At 38.2% G+C, this 14,996-nt stretch overlaps 1 protein-coding gene across 2 annotated transcripts in view; it reads right to left on the bottom strand.

Annotated features, from left to right (window-relative positions):
• Nucleotides 1-14,996, bottom strand: part of LOC128238264 (four and a half LIM domains protein 2-like) — a 145,720-nt gene that overhangs the window by 92,103 nt on the left and 38,621 nt on the right. The window contains exon 1 of one of the 2 annotated variants that reach the window (XM_052953986.1): nt 5,724-5,909. The exons of the other annotated variant lie outside the window; for it this stretch is intronic. Within the exon in view, the coding sequence (XP_052809946.1) occupies nt 5,724-5,894 (171 nt within the window). The 5' untranslated portion in view covers nt 5,895-5,909. Of the gene's footprint in view, nt 1-5,723; nt 5,910-14,996 lie in introns of those variants that run through there. 2 annotated transcript variants of the gene reach the window in all.

The following is a 14,996-nucleotide window of genomic DNA, read 5'->3' as shown; positions in this document are numbered from 1 at the left end:
ATTTCAGATACAATGAAGACGAGTAATACACAACCAGTTATGCAGTTACTCAGCTATAGATGTAGCGAAAGTGAGGATGTCAACTTTTCCTGTTACCAGTACGCCTGAACCCTGATCATGTTGCCACCATACAGAGCCCCAACCCACCAACATGACATGTACAATTTCTGCAGGTGCTCACGAGTTCATGACACTACTGACTAGAGTAACTGGTAAGGGTTTTAGCTAAAATAATTTTAAAAGTTATGAAGTTTTTTCTTGTCATGAACGCGTCAAAGTGGATTTCAATGGAACCAAATACATATTTGACAGAAGTGAGTGTTAATACAAAGTCATACATTTATTGTTTTTCTCGGGAGGACCCATTTCTCTCAAACATACATGTAGCAATTCTACTATGAGAGCAATGCCACTTAACTGTCATATGACTCAAGAACTTGACAGTAAATCACAATTGGTATCACTCTTTACTTTGAGGCTTAGGCCCAAAAAAAAATACCCGTGTTTCCAGTAACATGGCTAAAAAAAATACGGTCGGAAGGTCGGGATTTTTTTTATCATTTTTTTTTTACACTTTCCATATCATGCAATTTTCTGTTGCATCAGATCAATTATGTTTTTCTACGCGTTTCCTAATTAACAAAAAGTCTGATAAAACAGCATTGTTTAATGTCTGAAATCATTTCCTTACCTTCAACTACCGTATTTTCCCGCCAATTTTGCCCATGAAATCTGGTGTTTTTTGGAAAACAATACTCGTTTATAAGTCGTGATCGGTTTTTAGGAAAAATCCAGCACTTCAATTTCAACAAATCTGTGATAATGTTCTAGTCAAACAGTCAATTATCAACTAAGTTTTTAATTTGCTTGAGGAAAATCCCAGTATTTCTTGTCAACTGTGAGCTCCTTAAACTAGGCCTTCAAGTGGAGGTAAGTTAATAAAAAAACAAGTAAACGCGGATATGGATTTATGTTACTATCATATTTTCATACATTACTACAATCAAAGTTTCATTCATATTTACATTGAATTCAAACATTTTGGTCATTGTTTTAAGATTCCCAGACGACTATTATTGATTATTGTTTTTTCGATCGTATGGTATTTTCGTACCAGCCTAGGCGAAATCCTGGCAATCAAATGGGATCATACAGTATCCGACTGACCGAATTAGATACAAACCATAGCCACGCGCCTTTGATCTTATCACCGCTCGTGCTCTGACATCACAAATTGTACCGTTTGATCTGCAGCCGACACATTCCAATAAATGTGTTGTTAACTTTCACAGGTTTTTGTTTGGATTTCAGTTGATGGGACTTAAATAAGGCGAAATAAATAACCATTGATAATTGCGGATAAATAATATAACAATTAATGAAATGTGTATTTGAACCTGGCAGTAATCCAGCATGAATTCGCAAAGCCTAATCGTAGGAAGCCTGCATGATATACGCAAAGCCTAATCGTAAAAAAAAGTAAGTTTTATTTTGGACATGGGTATGGATAAATAACACCGCGAATTATAATTCAAAATATTTTCATTGAAAAGACAGCAAAATATGTCCCTGGTGATCAGCCACGTGTTTGGACCATAAACATGCGTTTGCCAATTTTAAGATATCGGACAGGGTTCGCCGCCCTCCGCCATTTTGTTTTCCCGTCTCGGTAATACATAATCAGGAATGAAAGTATATTCTCCGGGGACATTGAAAGACAAACAACGAAAATAATAACGATCTATTTAAAAAAATATATTTTTTTACGATAGAATTTAAAAAATTTTTTTTTTACTTTTATGTCTAAAAAAAGATTAGGGTCGGCGAGAAAAAAATAGGGTCGGTCAGTCACCGGAAACACAGGTATTTTTTGGGGGGGCCTTAAATGTGAATCATCCTGTACCTACAAATAATACTTGCTAATTTTGTTTCAACTGCATAGTGAAACTTTGATGTGAACAGCTTAAAATCTCATCAATTATTTAATCTTCTAAAGTTAAAATAATTTAAAATTGGCCTTATTTAAAGAAGGAAGACTTTAATAATGTTTTTTTAACTTGCTTCTTATCATCAAAAGCTTAATTCAATTTCATATATTTTTCAAGGAAAACAGACTTAAAATAGAGATGACAACTGCCGGTTGAGAAAGAAAAGGAGGACATTGGCGATACATATTACTGCACTGCAGTATACAATCAAATCGTCTACCAACTCCATGTTAGTTGCTGTGGGCATCAACATTGATACAGATGTAATTTTGGAAACTGTTAAAAAATATGAGTTACACTATCTTTACTAAAGAAGAAGTGAAAAACTGTTCCTGTATAGTGAGAGACTGCTTTACAAAAACTATATCAAGTCAGAAGAAGTTTGGCAAGTCGCAGTGATTAAATAAATTTGAAACTTACACACATTCTACCCTAAAGAAGAAGAACCACCATCATCTGCAATGATTACATCATTTGGCAAGGTCTTAGGTGTATATACTAACAACAGTGTTATGTGTCATAAAAAGTGGAAGTGTTATAAATGGACGACTTCTTAACAAAACCATAGAACTGTCATATTTTATAATGATTAGTCTTGTTTCATTATAACTTCTTAAACCATTATAAAAAACAATGAATTAGTATTATAAATTAATGTGTGTTCAATTGCATAACTATTGAAAGTACTTTCATTAGAATATTAATGCGAAGGTCAAGTTCAATCTGCTTACAATCCACTAATAGTATATTACAGTTGTGATCATCACATTTCTACATGTTTATTGCATAACATTCATAGTTTCCAATTATTGAGTAAATTGTTGTTTTCAAAGTGAAATTTTGTTGATGAATATTCATGAAATTCATAATATTAATTTGCTGCAAAAAGTTCATGAAAGAAAAATGACCACTTAATATGATGAACACTTAGTTCAGTTACTTCTAGTTCATGAAGTTCTTGAAATTTGGTTCAAGAACTCAAGAAGTTGAATGACTTTCAGTTCATGAACTTCATGAATAAATTGGCCATTTTTCCTTCATGAACTTTTTAATAAAAAGTTCGTGAACTATTTCATTAATTATTCATGAACATTTAGTTCATGAACTTCATAAATAAATTGGCCATTTTTCCTTCATGAACTTTTCATTAAAAAGTATTGGAGGAATTTGTAGTGTGGCAGGATGGTGTGGTGTGGCAGGAAGGTGTAGTGTGACAGGAAATTGTAGTGTGACAGGAAATTGTAGTGTGACAGGAAGGTGTAATGTGACAGGAAATTGTAGTGTGGCAGGAAGGTGAAGTGTGGTAGGATGGTGTAGTGTGGCAGGAAGGTGAAGTGTGGCAGGAAGGTGTAGTGTGGCAGGAAGGTGTAGTATTGGAGGAATTTGTAGTGTGGCAGGATGGTGTAGTGTGACAGGAAGGTGTAGTATTGGAGGAATTTGTAGTGTGGCAGGATGGTGTAGTGTGACAGGAAGATGTAGTGTGACAGGAAGGTGTAGTGTGGCAGCATGAAGGTGTAGTGTGACAGGAAGGTGTAGTATTGGAGGAATTTGTAGTATGGCAGGATGGTATAGTGTGACAGGAAGATGTAGTGTGATAGGAAGGTGTAGTGTAACAGGAAGGTGTAGTGTGACAGGAAGGTGTAGTATTGGAGGAATTTGTAGTGTGACAGGAAATTGTAGTGTGGCAGGAAGGTGAAGTGTGGTAGGAAGGTGTAGTGTGGCAGGAAGATGTAGTGTGGCAGGAAGGTGAAGTGTGGTAGGAAGGTGTAGTGTGGCAGGAAGGTGTAGTATTGGAGGAATTTGTAGTGTGGCAGGATGGTGTAGTGTGACAGGAAGGTGTAGTGTGACAGGAAGGTGTAGTATTGGAGGAATTTGTAGTGTGGCAGGATGGTGTAGTGTGACAGGAAGATGTAGTGTGACAGGAAGGTGTAGTGTGGCAGCATGAAGGTGTAGTGTGACAGGAAGGTGTAGTATTGGAGGAATTTGTAGCATGGCAGGATGGTATAGTGTGACAGGAAGATGTAGTGTGATAGGAAGGTGTAGTGTAACAGGAAGGTGTAGTGTGACAGGAAGGTGTAGTATTGGAGGAATTTGTAGTGTGACAGGAAATTGTAGTGTGGCAGGAAGGTGAAGTGTGGTAGGAAGGTGTAGTGTGGCAGGAAGATGTAGTGTGGCAGGAAGGTGTAGTGTAGTGTGACAGGAAGGTGTAGTGTAGTGTGGCAGGAAGGTGTAGTGTGGCAGGAAGGTGTAGTGTGGCAGGAAGGTGTAGTGTAGTGTGACAGGAAGGTGTAGTGTAGTGTGGCAGGAAGGTGAAGTGTGGTAGGAAGGTGTAGTGTGACAGGAAGGTGTAGTGTGGCAGGAAGGTGTAGTGTGACAGGAAGGTGTAGTATTGGAGGAATTTGTAGTGTGGCAGGATGGTGTAGTATTTGAGGAATGTGTAGTGTGACAGGAAATTGTAGTGTGGCAGGAAGGTGAAGTGTGGCAGGAAGGTGTAGTGTGGCAGGAAGGTGTAGTGTGGCAGGAAGGTGTAGTGTGGCAGGAAGGTGTAGTATTGGAGGAATTTGTAGTGTAGCAGGATGGTGTAGCGTGGCAGGAAGGTGAAGTGTGGCAGGAAGGTGAAGTGTGACAGGAAGGTGTAGTGTGGCAGGAAGGTGAAGTGTGTCAGGAAGGTGAAGTGTGACAGGAAGGTGTAGTGTGGCAGGAAGGTGTAGTGTGGCAGGAAGGTGTAGTATTGGAGGAATGTGTAGTGTGGCAGGATGGTGTAGTGTGACAGGAAGGTGAAGTGTGGCAGGAAGGTGAAGTGTGACAAGAAGGTGTAGTGTGGCAGGAAGGTGAAGTGTGGCAGGAAGGTGAAGTGTGACAGGAAGGTGTAGTGTGGCAGGAAGGTGTAGTATTGAAGGAATTTGTAGTGTGGCAGGATGGTGTAGTGCGGCAGGAAGGTGAAGTGTGTTTAGAAACTGTAATTGTTTTTGGATGTCCTACTCTGAGTACATGTTTTCAAATTTAGCAAAACATGCTCTTTAATCTGTTAAACAAATCATGATAACATCAATTTTTGGACCAAAGAGAAGGTCAATATGTGCCATCTCAACAGCGGTGTTTTGGCAGACAGTTTCAACTCTTCATAGAGATTTTCTTTTTCACAGCATGGTTCTTTTGAGCATAATTTAAAGCCATGATCTTTAATTGGTCAGTTGAAGTAAAAAACATGCAAAACCACATGTATGGATGCTGTGGGGTTCATGAGTCTGCTTCTACAGTTAAGTTAGTTGGACGTGAAATATAAAAGAATAAGTCAAATCCCTGATGGTGTCATTATGTGTTTTTTGATGGATGAAGTCAATTGACTGGCCATAGATGTTGCAGTTGATTAGAATTTCACATGGTGGAGGTTTGGAGGGAGAAAATCATCATCCATAATCAGTCAATACTTTATAACCTTGAAATGCTGAATTTGAAAATAGTAGGATATCATTTTCAAAAAATTTAAGATTTAAATCGAAAAAAATAAAACTTGCATGTAACAATAAATGTCTCAGCACAAACATTTCCTACGGCTATAAGCTCTTGCAAAGGTCTACAACTCCTATATAACTCCTATGTTTGACCTTTGACAATGTGCATGCTCAATACACGTGAAACCAAACTACCGGTACTCAAACCTTATCCTTGACAGAGGTTTTGGATTCATGCATTAGCTCGTGGTCATACAGACGTACACATCCTCAGACCTACCTCCACAAAGCGTGTCTTTTTCCAGCTCTTTTTCACCTTCTTCTTTGAAAGCTTCTTCTGCTCCACATCTGACAACTGTGGATTGTGGGTAACATACTTGGCTTCCTGTATCTGGATGGTCTCTGCAGCCGCAACCACGTGTTTGCTGGGCTGACTGTCCCCCTGACCCATGGTGTGTCTTGTTACAACTGTTACAGCTTGTGGAGTTATGTCCTTTTTATTATTTATCAAACAAGAGGATAAATATCACACTATATGCCCCATGCTGCGTTCATATCCAAAACACTACTACATTAACTGACCCAAGTTATGTCTCCTGGTAATCAAACTAACAGGGTTTTTTCAGATTAAAGTCTGTCTTCAACTCCCAGGGTTATATTACCATATAGTCAAACAGCTTAAAGAAAATGTTTTTTTAACTGTTCATAAATCTACCGTTTAAGTAATTGCAATGTCTCAATGTCCAGATAAACACTGCAACTGTCCATCTGATTTCCACATTGGAATAGGATTTACATCCAAAACAATGTTTTGTTTTCAAATAACAAAAATGCACTGAAAAATCTCGGCAATATTGTCAAGGTTTGGTTGTTACGAGATCAATTCTTGAACGTTTCTCAGAGTTGTCGAAGTGCCAATTAGTTTATATAGCATGTCCTCTCCCAAAAATGCTTGGTGTTGCAACAAACAGGACAGATTTAATTCCCGTTTATAGGGTTTAAGGTCCAAAATCTTATAAGGACATAATTATATCTGTTTAAAAGGGGATTTATTTTACACCCCTCATTTTATAATGTCCTGAAGCTTCCATCCAATTGCACCTCAATGTCCTAGTGACCCAATAAAACACAATGCTATATTCAGACGCTACTTTCAAGATTTTCCTCCTGTCTTTCACATTTATGATTTATGAAGGTTGTGATAGTAATTATAGTTCTACATATCTCCAGGGAAAGTTCACACTTTACACTATGTACAATAAAGTCATAAGGTGGTTCTGGCACTGCAAAGTTTTATATAATGATCAAAACAGCAACATTTATAGAACAGATATCCCATGTCATCCCATTCATACTCTGGACATACTCAGCTATGCTCACAAATAAAATTAAAATGACACAATATTGTTATTTATGGCACAATAAACAAAATTCTCTTAATTATCATGTCTCTCTTAGTAGTAAAAATTCCCACTTTGGTCTTCTGACTAAATCAGTTCCTCAGAAATAGAACTAACTGTTACAGCCCTGACTTTTGGCATATCCTTACAAAAACTATGCAATGAATGACCATCACAATAAACATAGGACTATTCTCAGGAATAAAGCATATATCTGTTAATTATATAATTGAGTAATCTAAGTTTCTGAGATAATAATTATTGTTAGCCATGAACTTTGTAAGAAGTTTCTGGATATTTGTCAAACTCTAAATTACCTCAACGTTGTCAGTCTTCACACTTGCCAAGAGCAACTATTATAAAACATTAGAGTGCTTCCAATATAGAAGTAATAGGATTATTTTTTTTCATTAAATTTCCAACTATGTCTTTATTGTTGTAAGTCACATTTCAATTTAAATTTGAATTTCATATAAAACATCCATTTTTTGCGATGAAAAATCAAATTGATTCCAAATGGCCGAAAGTTTAGTGGATCTTTGGACGAAAATTTTCACTGTCTTAAATGGAAAGGAATGACAACGAGACTGGTGGAATGAGAGTACTGCTAATACTGGATGTTAATTGATGATAGGCATACCCCAACGTTGACACTTTCCCCATCATTCCAACATGGTTCACTTCTCTGGGTTTGATGATATTCCAAGCTCATCCAATCAATAACAACCAATCAGTATTAAGAAAACATAAAGTTTGGCCCCTGACCTGCAAGCGTATGAAAAAAGCATTGACATCTTATGACATTCTGCCAGAGATTTCCTGAAATTGCAATATGGAATAAATGTGAAACATACCCAATTTTTGTATGATCTAAGATTATTTCTGGAAAAGGTTTACAAAATTCTGCAACTAAATGTTCTTTCTGCCTTTAACACTTAAATGTTCCTGCAAGATAGAAATGGTCTCACAAATACTCACAATCCATGAATTTTAAACAAGCAAATTCGTTGAATTGATATCCCCCACCTGATTGGGCTTAGTCAAGGAATAGAAATCAATTGTTGATGAAATATATATATATGTGTTTGAGTTTGATTGCAACTGTTTGAAATAAAAAAAACATTGTTTATAATGTAACATTTAGAATTGATCAAGAAACCTAGCTTAATTATGACTCCATGTTACCGAGTTCCAAACTAATCTAAGATTTTATCAAGGCAAAAATACTGATCAGGTTTCATGAAAATTGGTCCAGATATTGCAAAAAATATAGCCTCTAGAGTGTCCACAAGGTTTTTTAAAGATTTGACCCAGAGACCTCATCTTTGACCCCACATGACCTACTAGTTTCAAACTATTCCAAGATTTCATTGAGGCATTCTGATTAAGTTTCATGGAAATTAGAGCAGATGTATTGCCTCTAGAGTGTTCCCAAGATTTCTGTTAGATATGACCTTTGACCCAGTTTTTGACCCATATGACACACTTTTAAAACACAGTCAAAATTTAACCCTAAAGAACATTCTGACCATGTTTGAACTAAATCAGACCAATCACCACCATACAATAGTTTCTGACAAGATTTTTCTATGATTTGACCTTGTGACCTAATGTTCCATCATATGTGACCCAGTTTCAAATAAGTCCAAGATTTTATCAAGGAAAACATTCTGATTAAGTTTTATAACTATTTGACGATGTATAATGCCTCTAGTATGTTCCAAAGATTTTTCTAAGATTTGACATAGTTTTTGACCCCATGTGACCCACTTTTTTAAGTGATCTATATTTCGTCAAGGGGTACATCATGACCAATTTTGAACATAACTTGACCAATCATTACCATGATAAGGTTCTGGACAAGATTTTTCTAAAATTTGACCTAGTGACCTAATTTTTTATCATATGTGACCCAATTTAATTTACGACCAAGAGTTCATCAAGGAAAACATTCTGATAAAGTTTCATGAATATTTGACCATGTATAATGCCTCTAGTATGTTCCAAGATTTTTCTAAGATTTGACCAAGTGACCTAGTTTTTGACCCAATGTGACCCACTTTTTTAAGTGATCCATATTTATTCAAAGGGTACATCATGACCAATTTTGAACATAACTTGACCAATAACTACCATGATATGGTTCTGGACAAGATTTTTCTAAGATTTGACCTACCGACCTAATTTTTGATCATATGTGACCCAGTTTAATTTACGACCAAGAGTTCATCAAGGAAAACATTCTGATAAAGTTTCATGAATATTTGACCATGTATAATGCCTCTAGTATGTTCCAAGATTTTTCTAAGATTTGACCAAGTGACCTAGTTTTTGACCCAATGTGACCCACTTTTTTAAGTGATCCATATTTATTTTTGACCCAATGTGACCCACTTTTTTAAGCGATCCATATTTATTCAAAGGGTACATCATGACCAATTTTGAACATAACTTGACCAATCATTACCATGATAAGGTTCTGGACAAGATTTTTCTAAGATTTGACATAGTGACCTAATTTTTTATCATATGTGACCCAGTTTAATTTACGACCAAGAGTTCATCAAGGAAAACATTCTGATAAAATTTCATGAATATTTGACCATGTATAATGCCTCTAGTATGTTCCAAGATTTTTCTAAGATTTGACCTAGTGACCTAGTTTTTTACCCCAAGTGACCAACTTTTAAAAGTGGTCAAGATTTGAGAAAGGGGAACATTCTGACCAAGTTTGAACATTTTCTGATCAATGCCTACGAAGATATGGTACCGGACGGACAGAAGGACGGACGGAATGACGGACAACGCCAAAACAATATCCCGCTCCCGAAATCTTTGATTCGGCGGGTGATAATAACCACACAATGAAGCATTTAAACATAATCTTTAAGAGTTTAAATGAGAGTTGGAAATTGACATGTTTCAGCCTATGGGATCCTTGACAGGGTATTGATTCTCATAAAAAGGACCACCAAAATTATGTTTAGGCATGAATTGGTTTTATGAAGTGGTTTGTTCAGGCATGTGGGCATACTTAAATATTGAGGCATCCCGCAAACATTGATGCCCCCATCACACTTTTTAAAGCCAAGTTCCAAAAAACGTCCTCAAAAATCTGGCAGGACACAGTCAGAACTAATGGTCCACTTAAAAAGAATGCAGTAGACACCGATAAGGTGGTATGGTCTTTATGGGCTTGAAATACTTGAGTGGACTTTGAACACGTTCAAACAAGAAACACCGCAATGCGACGAAACCAGGTTTTCAATGAGTAATAAAAGAACTTCAGCCTGTGTCTGTTTTCCAATGTTTAGTAACAGTGACCTTGACCATAGGGACCCCAAACACAATAACATGAAAGGTATCCATACACTCTTCCTTTATACCAAGTTGGGTCAAGATATGTCATTCCTAACTAAAGTTATTCAGTTTCTACTGTTTTTCTATTTTTAGTACAGTGACCTTGGCCTTGACTCTAGGGACCCCAAACGTAATCCCATGAAAGGTATCCATAAACTTTTCCTATAGACTAAGTTTGGTCAAGATATGTGTACCCTGACTAAAGTTATTCAGTTTCAACCATTCTTCTTTTTTAGTAACAGTGACCATGATCCTAGGGACCCAAAACACAATCCCGTGACAGGTCTCCATAAACTCTTCCTTTAAACCAAGTTTGGTCAAGATATGTGAACCCTGACTAAAGTTATTCAGTTTCAACTGTTTTACTATTTTTAGTAACAGTGACCTTGACCCTAGGGACCCCAAATGCTATCCCATGAAAGGTATCCATAAACTCTTCCTATAGACAAAGTTTGATCAAGATATGTCAACCCTAACTAAAAGTATTCAGTTTCAACCGTTTTACTTTTTTTAGTAACAGTGACCTTGACCTTGACCCTAGGGATCCCAAATGAAATCCCATGAAAGGTATCCATAAACTCTTCCTTTAGACTAATTTTTGTCAAGATATGTCAACCCTAACTAAAGTTATTCAGTTTCAACTTGTTTTCTATTTTTTCTAACAGTGACCTTGGCCTTGACCCTAGGGACCCTAAACACAATAACATGAAAGGTATCCATAAATTTTTCTTATAGACCAAGTTTGGTCAAGATATGTCAACCCTTACTGAAATTATTCAGTTTTGTAGGTGAGTTTGACGCCCCCCGGCCACCCGCCTGCTGGAACAACGACGTTCATCATTCTAACGACCAGGTTTCACTTTGAGAAAACCTGGTTAAAAGCATAGTTAGGGGGTGGTCGAATCAAGACGTAGTAAAAACTTAATAAAAATGCATTAACGACATCATGGACGTAGTGACGAAATAACTAAGACCTAGTAGAAACTTGATTGACGTAGTGCAAGCGAGGTAATGGACAGGAAATATTGAATGGCGTTCTCATCACTTTATCATTGCCTTTTTGCTACGTCAATGGAGTTCTCACCACAACCTCTCCATGCTTTTACCACGACTATGGTATGTTCGTGCCACGTTTTAGAAGACCTCATCTGGTTGTTAATATGTTATTACGGTGCTTAACACATCTTAGACACGCTTGTATCAGGTTCTTTCCACGTCCCGTCAGGTTCTGAACAGTGATCATGTATAAATACAGGATTCAACTCCCCTATAAGTTCATTTCATACCAACACTAGATACAAATGAAAAATTGGCCATTCTTAAATGAACAAGGCAGTCCAAAGGATGGCTATATCCCCCGCCACTGTTTTTTAGTATATTTTGTTTTTCACGCAACCTGACCGTTACATTGAATCTGACCAAAATAACCTAAATATTTTTATGGATATATGAACATATTATAAAAGGATATTTGGTAAAGTTATTCATAATGTGTGTTAATGTAGGTGAGATCAATGTCATGTTTATTTTGGCTAAATTAAAGAAGGAAAATGAGTCATTGATTTATAACATCGATGAGATAGCAAGCCTTAAGTATTTTCGATAAAGTAATATGGTAATACATCAATGCATAATTAAATTTAAGCCCAGACACGAGCATGTGTACTCTGACCTTTATATGTCTCGTGTGACCTTGACCTTTGAAGTATGGACCCAGGTCAGGGTCACTGCACATTGTCTCATTGAGGACAACATTTGTACCAAGTAATATGATAATACATCAATGCATAAATAAGTTATAGCACGGACACAAGCATGTGTACTCCAACCTTTAAATGTCTTGTGTGACCTTGACCTTTGAGGTATGGACCTGGGTCAAGGTCACTGCACATTGTCTCAATGAGAACATTATTTGTACCAAGTAATATGCTAATCCATCAATGCATAAGTGAGTAGTAGCGCAGACACAAGTATGTGAACTCTGACCTTTAAATGTCTTGTGTGACCTTGACCTTTGAGGTATGGACCCAGGACAAGGTCACTACACATCATCTCAATATGGACAACATTTGTACCAAGTAATATGGTAATCTATCAATGCATAAGTAAGTTATAGCCTGGACACAAAATGTTACGGACAGACGGACAGACAGACAGACAGACAGACGGACAGATGGACAGACAGACGGACGAAGTGCAATACTATAATCCCCTCCCCACTCCGTGGGGGGGGGGGGTCAATAATCCCCTTCCCACTCCGTGGCGGGGGATTGAAAATAGGCCAGTTATAAATAAAACACTCGATCACAAATAAATTCAAGTTATATTAGAACGTAATGAGGACGTGATAAGCACCTGGTAAGCGTGTGGTGCAATCTTCCTGGTCATTATAGTTATAACGTACAAAGAATGCATTGAACATGGTGTGCGCGTATTAAGAACGCATTGGATGTGGTGCACACGTGAAGATGTGTTCAGTAAGAATGTATTTGGAATGTGTGAAATGTAGTGAATGCCTATTAAGGACATAGTATAAACTTGAGTAAAGCATATTTTTAAGAATTTGACCGCATTCTCGCTGCGTTTGTCAAAATTGCCAGGACGTAGCCCAGTCATCATTGTCTTCGTCTTGTGTGATGGGTGTACAAGATAGTTATAAATTAATTAATTTTGCCTACTAAGCAAATAAGCAGCATTGTGCCGGCTTATGCCTAATTAGTAAGTTAAGCAAAAATAACAAGAAAAGTGGCAATTCCATGAAACCAGCTTTTTAATCCAAAATAGAACACTTAAAATAATTCCAAGCAAGCTCTCTACATGTTCTTAATATACAGAGAGTTTGGTGTCCACATGATGAATGAAAGTGTAGTTATCGCTGAAAATAAAATTTCTCTATTAAGTTATAGTGACCGGCTGCCCACCAGTGCTTGACCACCCGCCCAAAGACACACACCATTCTAATAACACGGCTTTCGTTGAAAACCTGGTTAAACAAGAGATGTTTGTCAAACATTATGCCCCCCCTGAGCGCCATGTTGTCAGGATTATATGGACAATTGAATAAAATATGCATGGACCGATATGACAGCTGATTTGTCGCTAACATTGTATGCCGTTGAGGCAGTTTTAAGATTATGACCATTCAAAGTTTGAGGATAGAGTGTGTTATGACCATGACTTTTGACTCTATGACCTCAAAATCCATAGTAGTCATCAGCTGGTCACCAAAATCTAAATGTTAAGTTTGAGGGCCATGGGTGCAGGCATTGACAAGTTATCAAACAGACAAGCATTTTTCGTTCAAGGTCACTGTAACCTTGACCTTTGGTCCAATGACCCCTTAAATCATAAGGGGTTATCTACAGGTCAGACACAACTCCAAGTCAAGTTTGAGTGCCATGGGTGCAGGCATTGTCCAATTATCACTTGAAACATTTTCGCATTCAAGGTCACTGTGAACCTGACCTTTGACCCAATGACTCCTAAAATCAATAAGGGTCATCTCCTGGTCAGGCCCAACTTGCATGTCAAGTTTGATGATCATAGATTCAGGCATTGTTGAGATATCACTGGGAGAATATTTGTTAACTTTTTTGCGTTAAAGGTTAATGTGACCTTGACCTTGGCCTGATGACCCCCAAAGTCAAGAGGGGTCATCTACTGGTCAGGCCCAACCTTCATGTCAAGTTTGATGACCATAGGTCCAGGAATTGTCGAGTTTGCTTTCAAGGTCACTGTGACCTTGACCTCTGACCCCTTAAATCAATAGGGGTCATCTACTGGTCAGGCCCAACCTCCAAGTCAAGTTTGAGGGCCATGGGCGCAGGCATTGTTGAGTTATCACTCGGGCAACCTTTTATCGTTCAAAGTCACTGTTACCTTGACCTTTGGCCCAATGACCCCTAAAATCAATAGGGGCCATCTACTGGTCAGGCCCAACCTCCAATTCAAGTTTGATGGCCGTGGGTGCAGGCATTGTCGAGTTATCACTCATACAACCTTTTACCATTCACAGTCACTGTGACCTTGACCTTTGGCCCGATGACCCCCAAAAACAATAGGGGTCATCTACTGGTTAGGCCCAACCTCCAAGTCAAGTTTGAGGGCCATAGGTGCAGGCATTGTTGAGTAATGACACGGACAACCTTTTACCATTCAAGGTCACTGTGACCTTGACCTTTGGCCCGATGACCCCCAAAAACAATAGGGGTCATCTACTGGTCAGGCCCAACCTCCAAGTCAAGTTTGAGGGCCATGGGTGTAGGCATTGTCGAGTTATCACATGGACAACCTTTTACCATTCAAGGTCACTGTGACCTTGACCTTTGGCCCGATGACCCCCCAAAACAATAGGGTTCATCTACTGGTCAGGCCCAACCTCCAAGTCAATTATGAGGGCCATGGGTGCAGGCATTGTTGAGTTATCACTTGGACAACCTTTTACCATTCAATGTCACTATGACCTTGATCTTTGACCCAATGAGCCCCAAAAACAATAGGGGTCATCTACTGGTTAGGCCCAACCTCCAAGTCAAGTTTGAGGGCCATAGGTGCAGGCATTGTTGAGTAATGACACGGACAACCTTTTACCATTCAAGGTCACTGTGACCTTGACCTTTGGCCCGATGACCCCCAAAAACAATAGGGGTCATCTACTGGTCAGGCCCAACCTCCAAGTCAAGTTTGAGGGCCATGGGTGTAGGCATTGTCGAGTTATCACATAGACAACCTTTTACCATTCAAGGTCACTGTGACCTTGACCTTTGGCCCGATGACCCCCCAAAACAATAGGG

Source organism: Mya arenaria, chromosome 6 (assembly GCF_026914265.1).
Source record: "Mya arenaria isolate MELC-2E11 chromosome 6, ASM2691426v1".
Taxonomy (NCBI): Eukaryota; Metazoa; Mollusca; class Bivalvia; order Myida; family Myidae; genus Mya; species Mya arenaria.
Note: the sequence above shows the minus strand (reverse complement) of the source record. Positions and strands in the feature narration are given on the sequence as shown.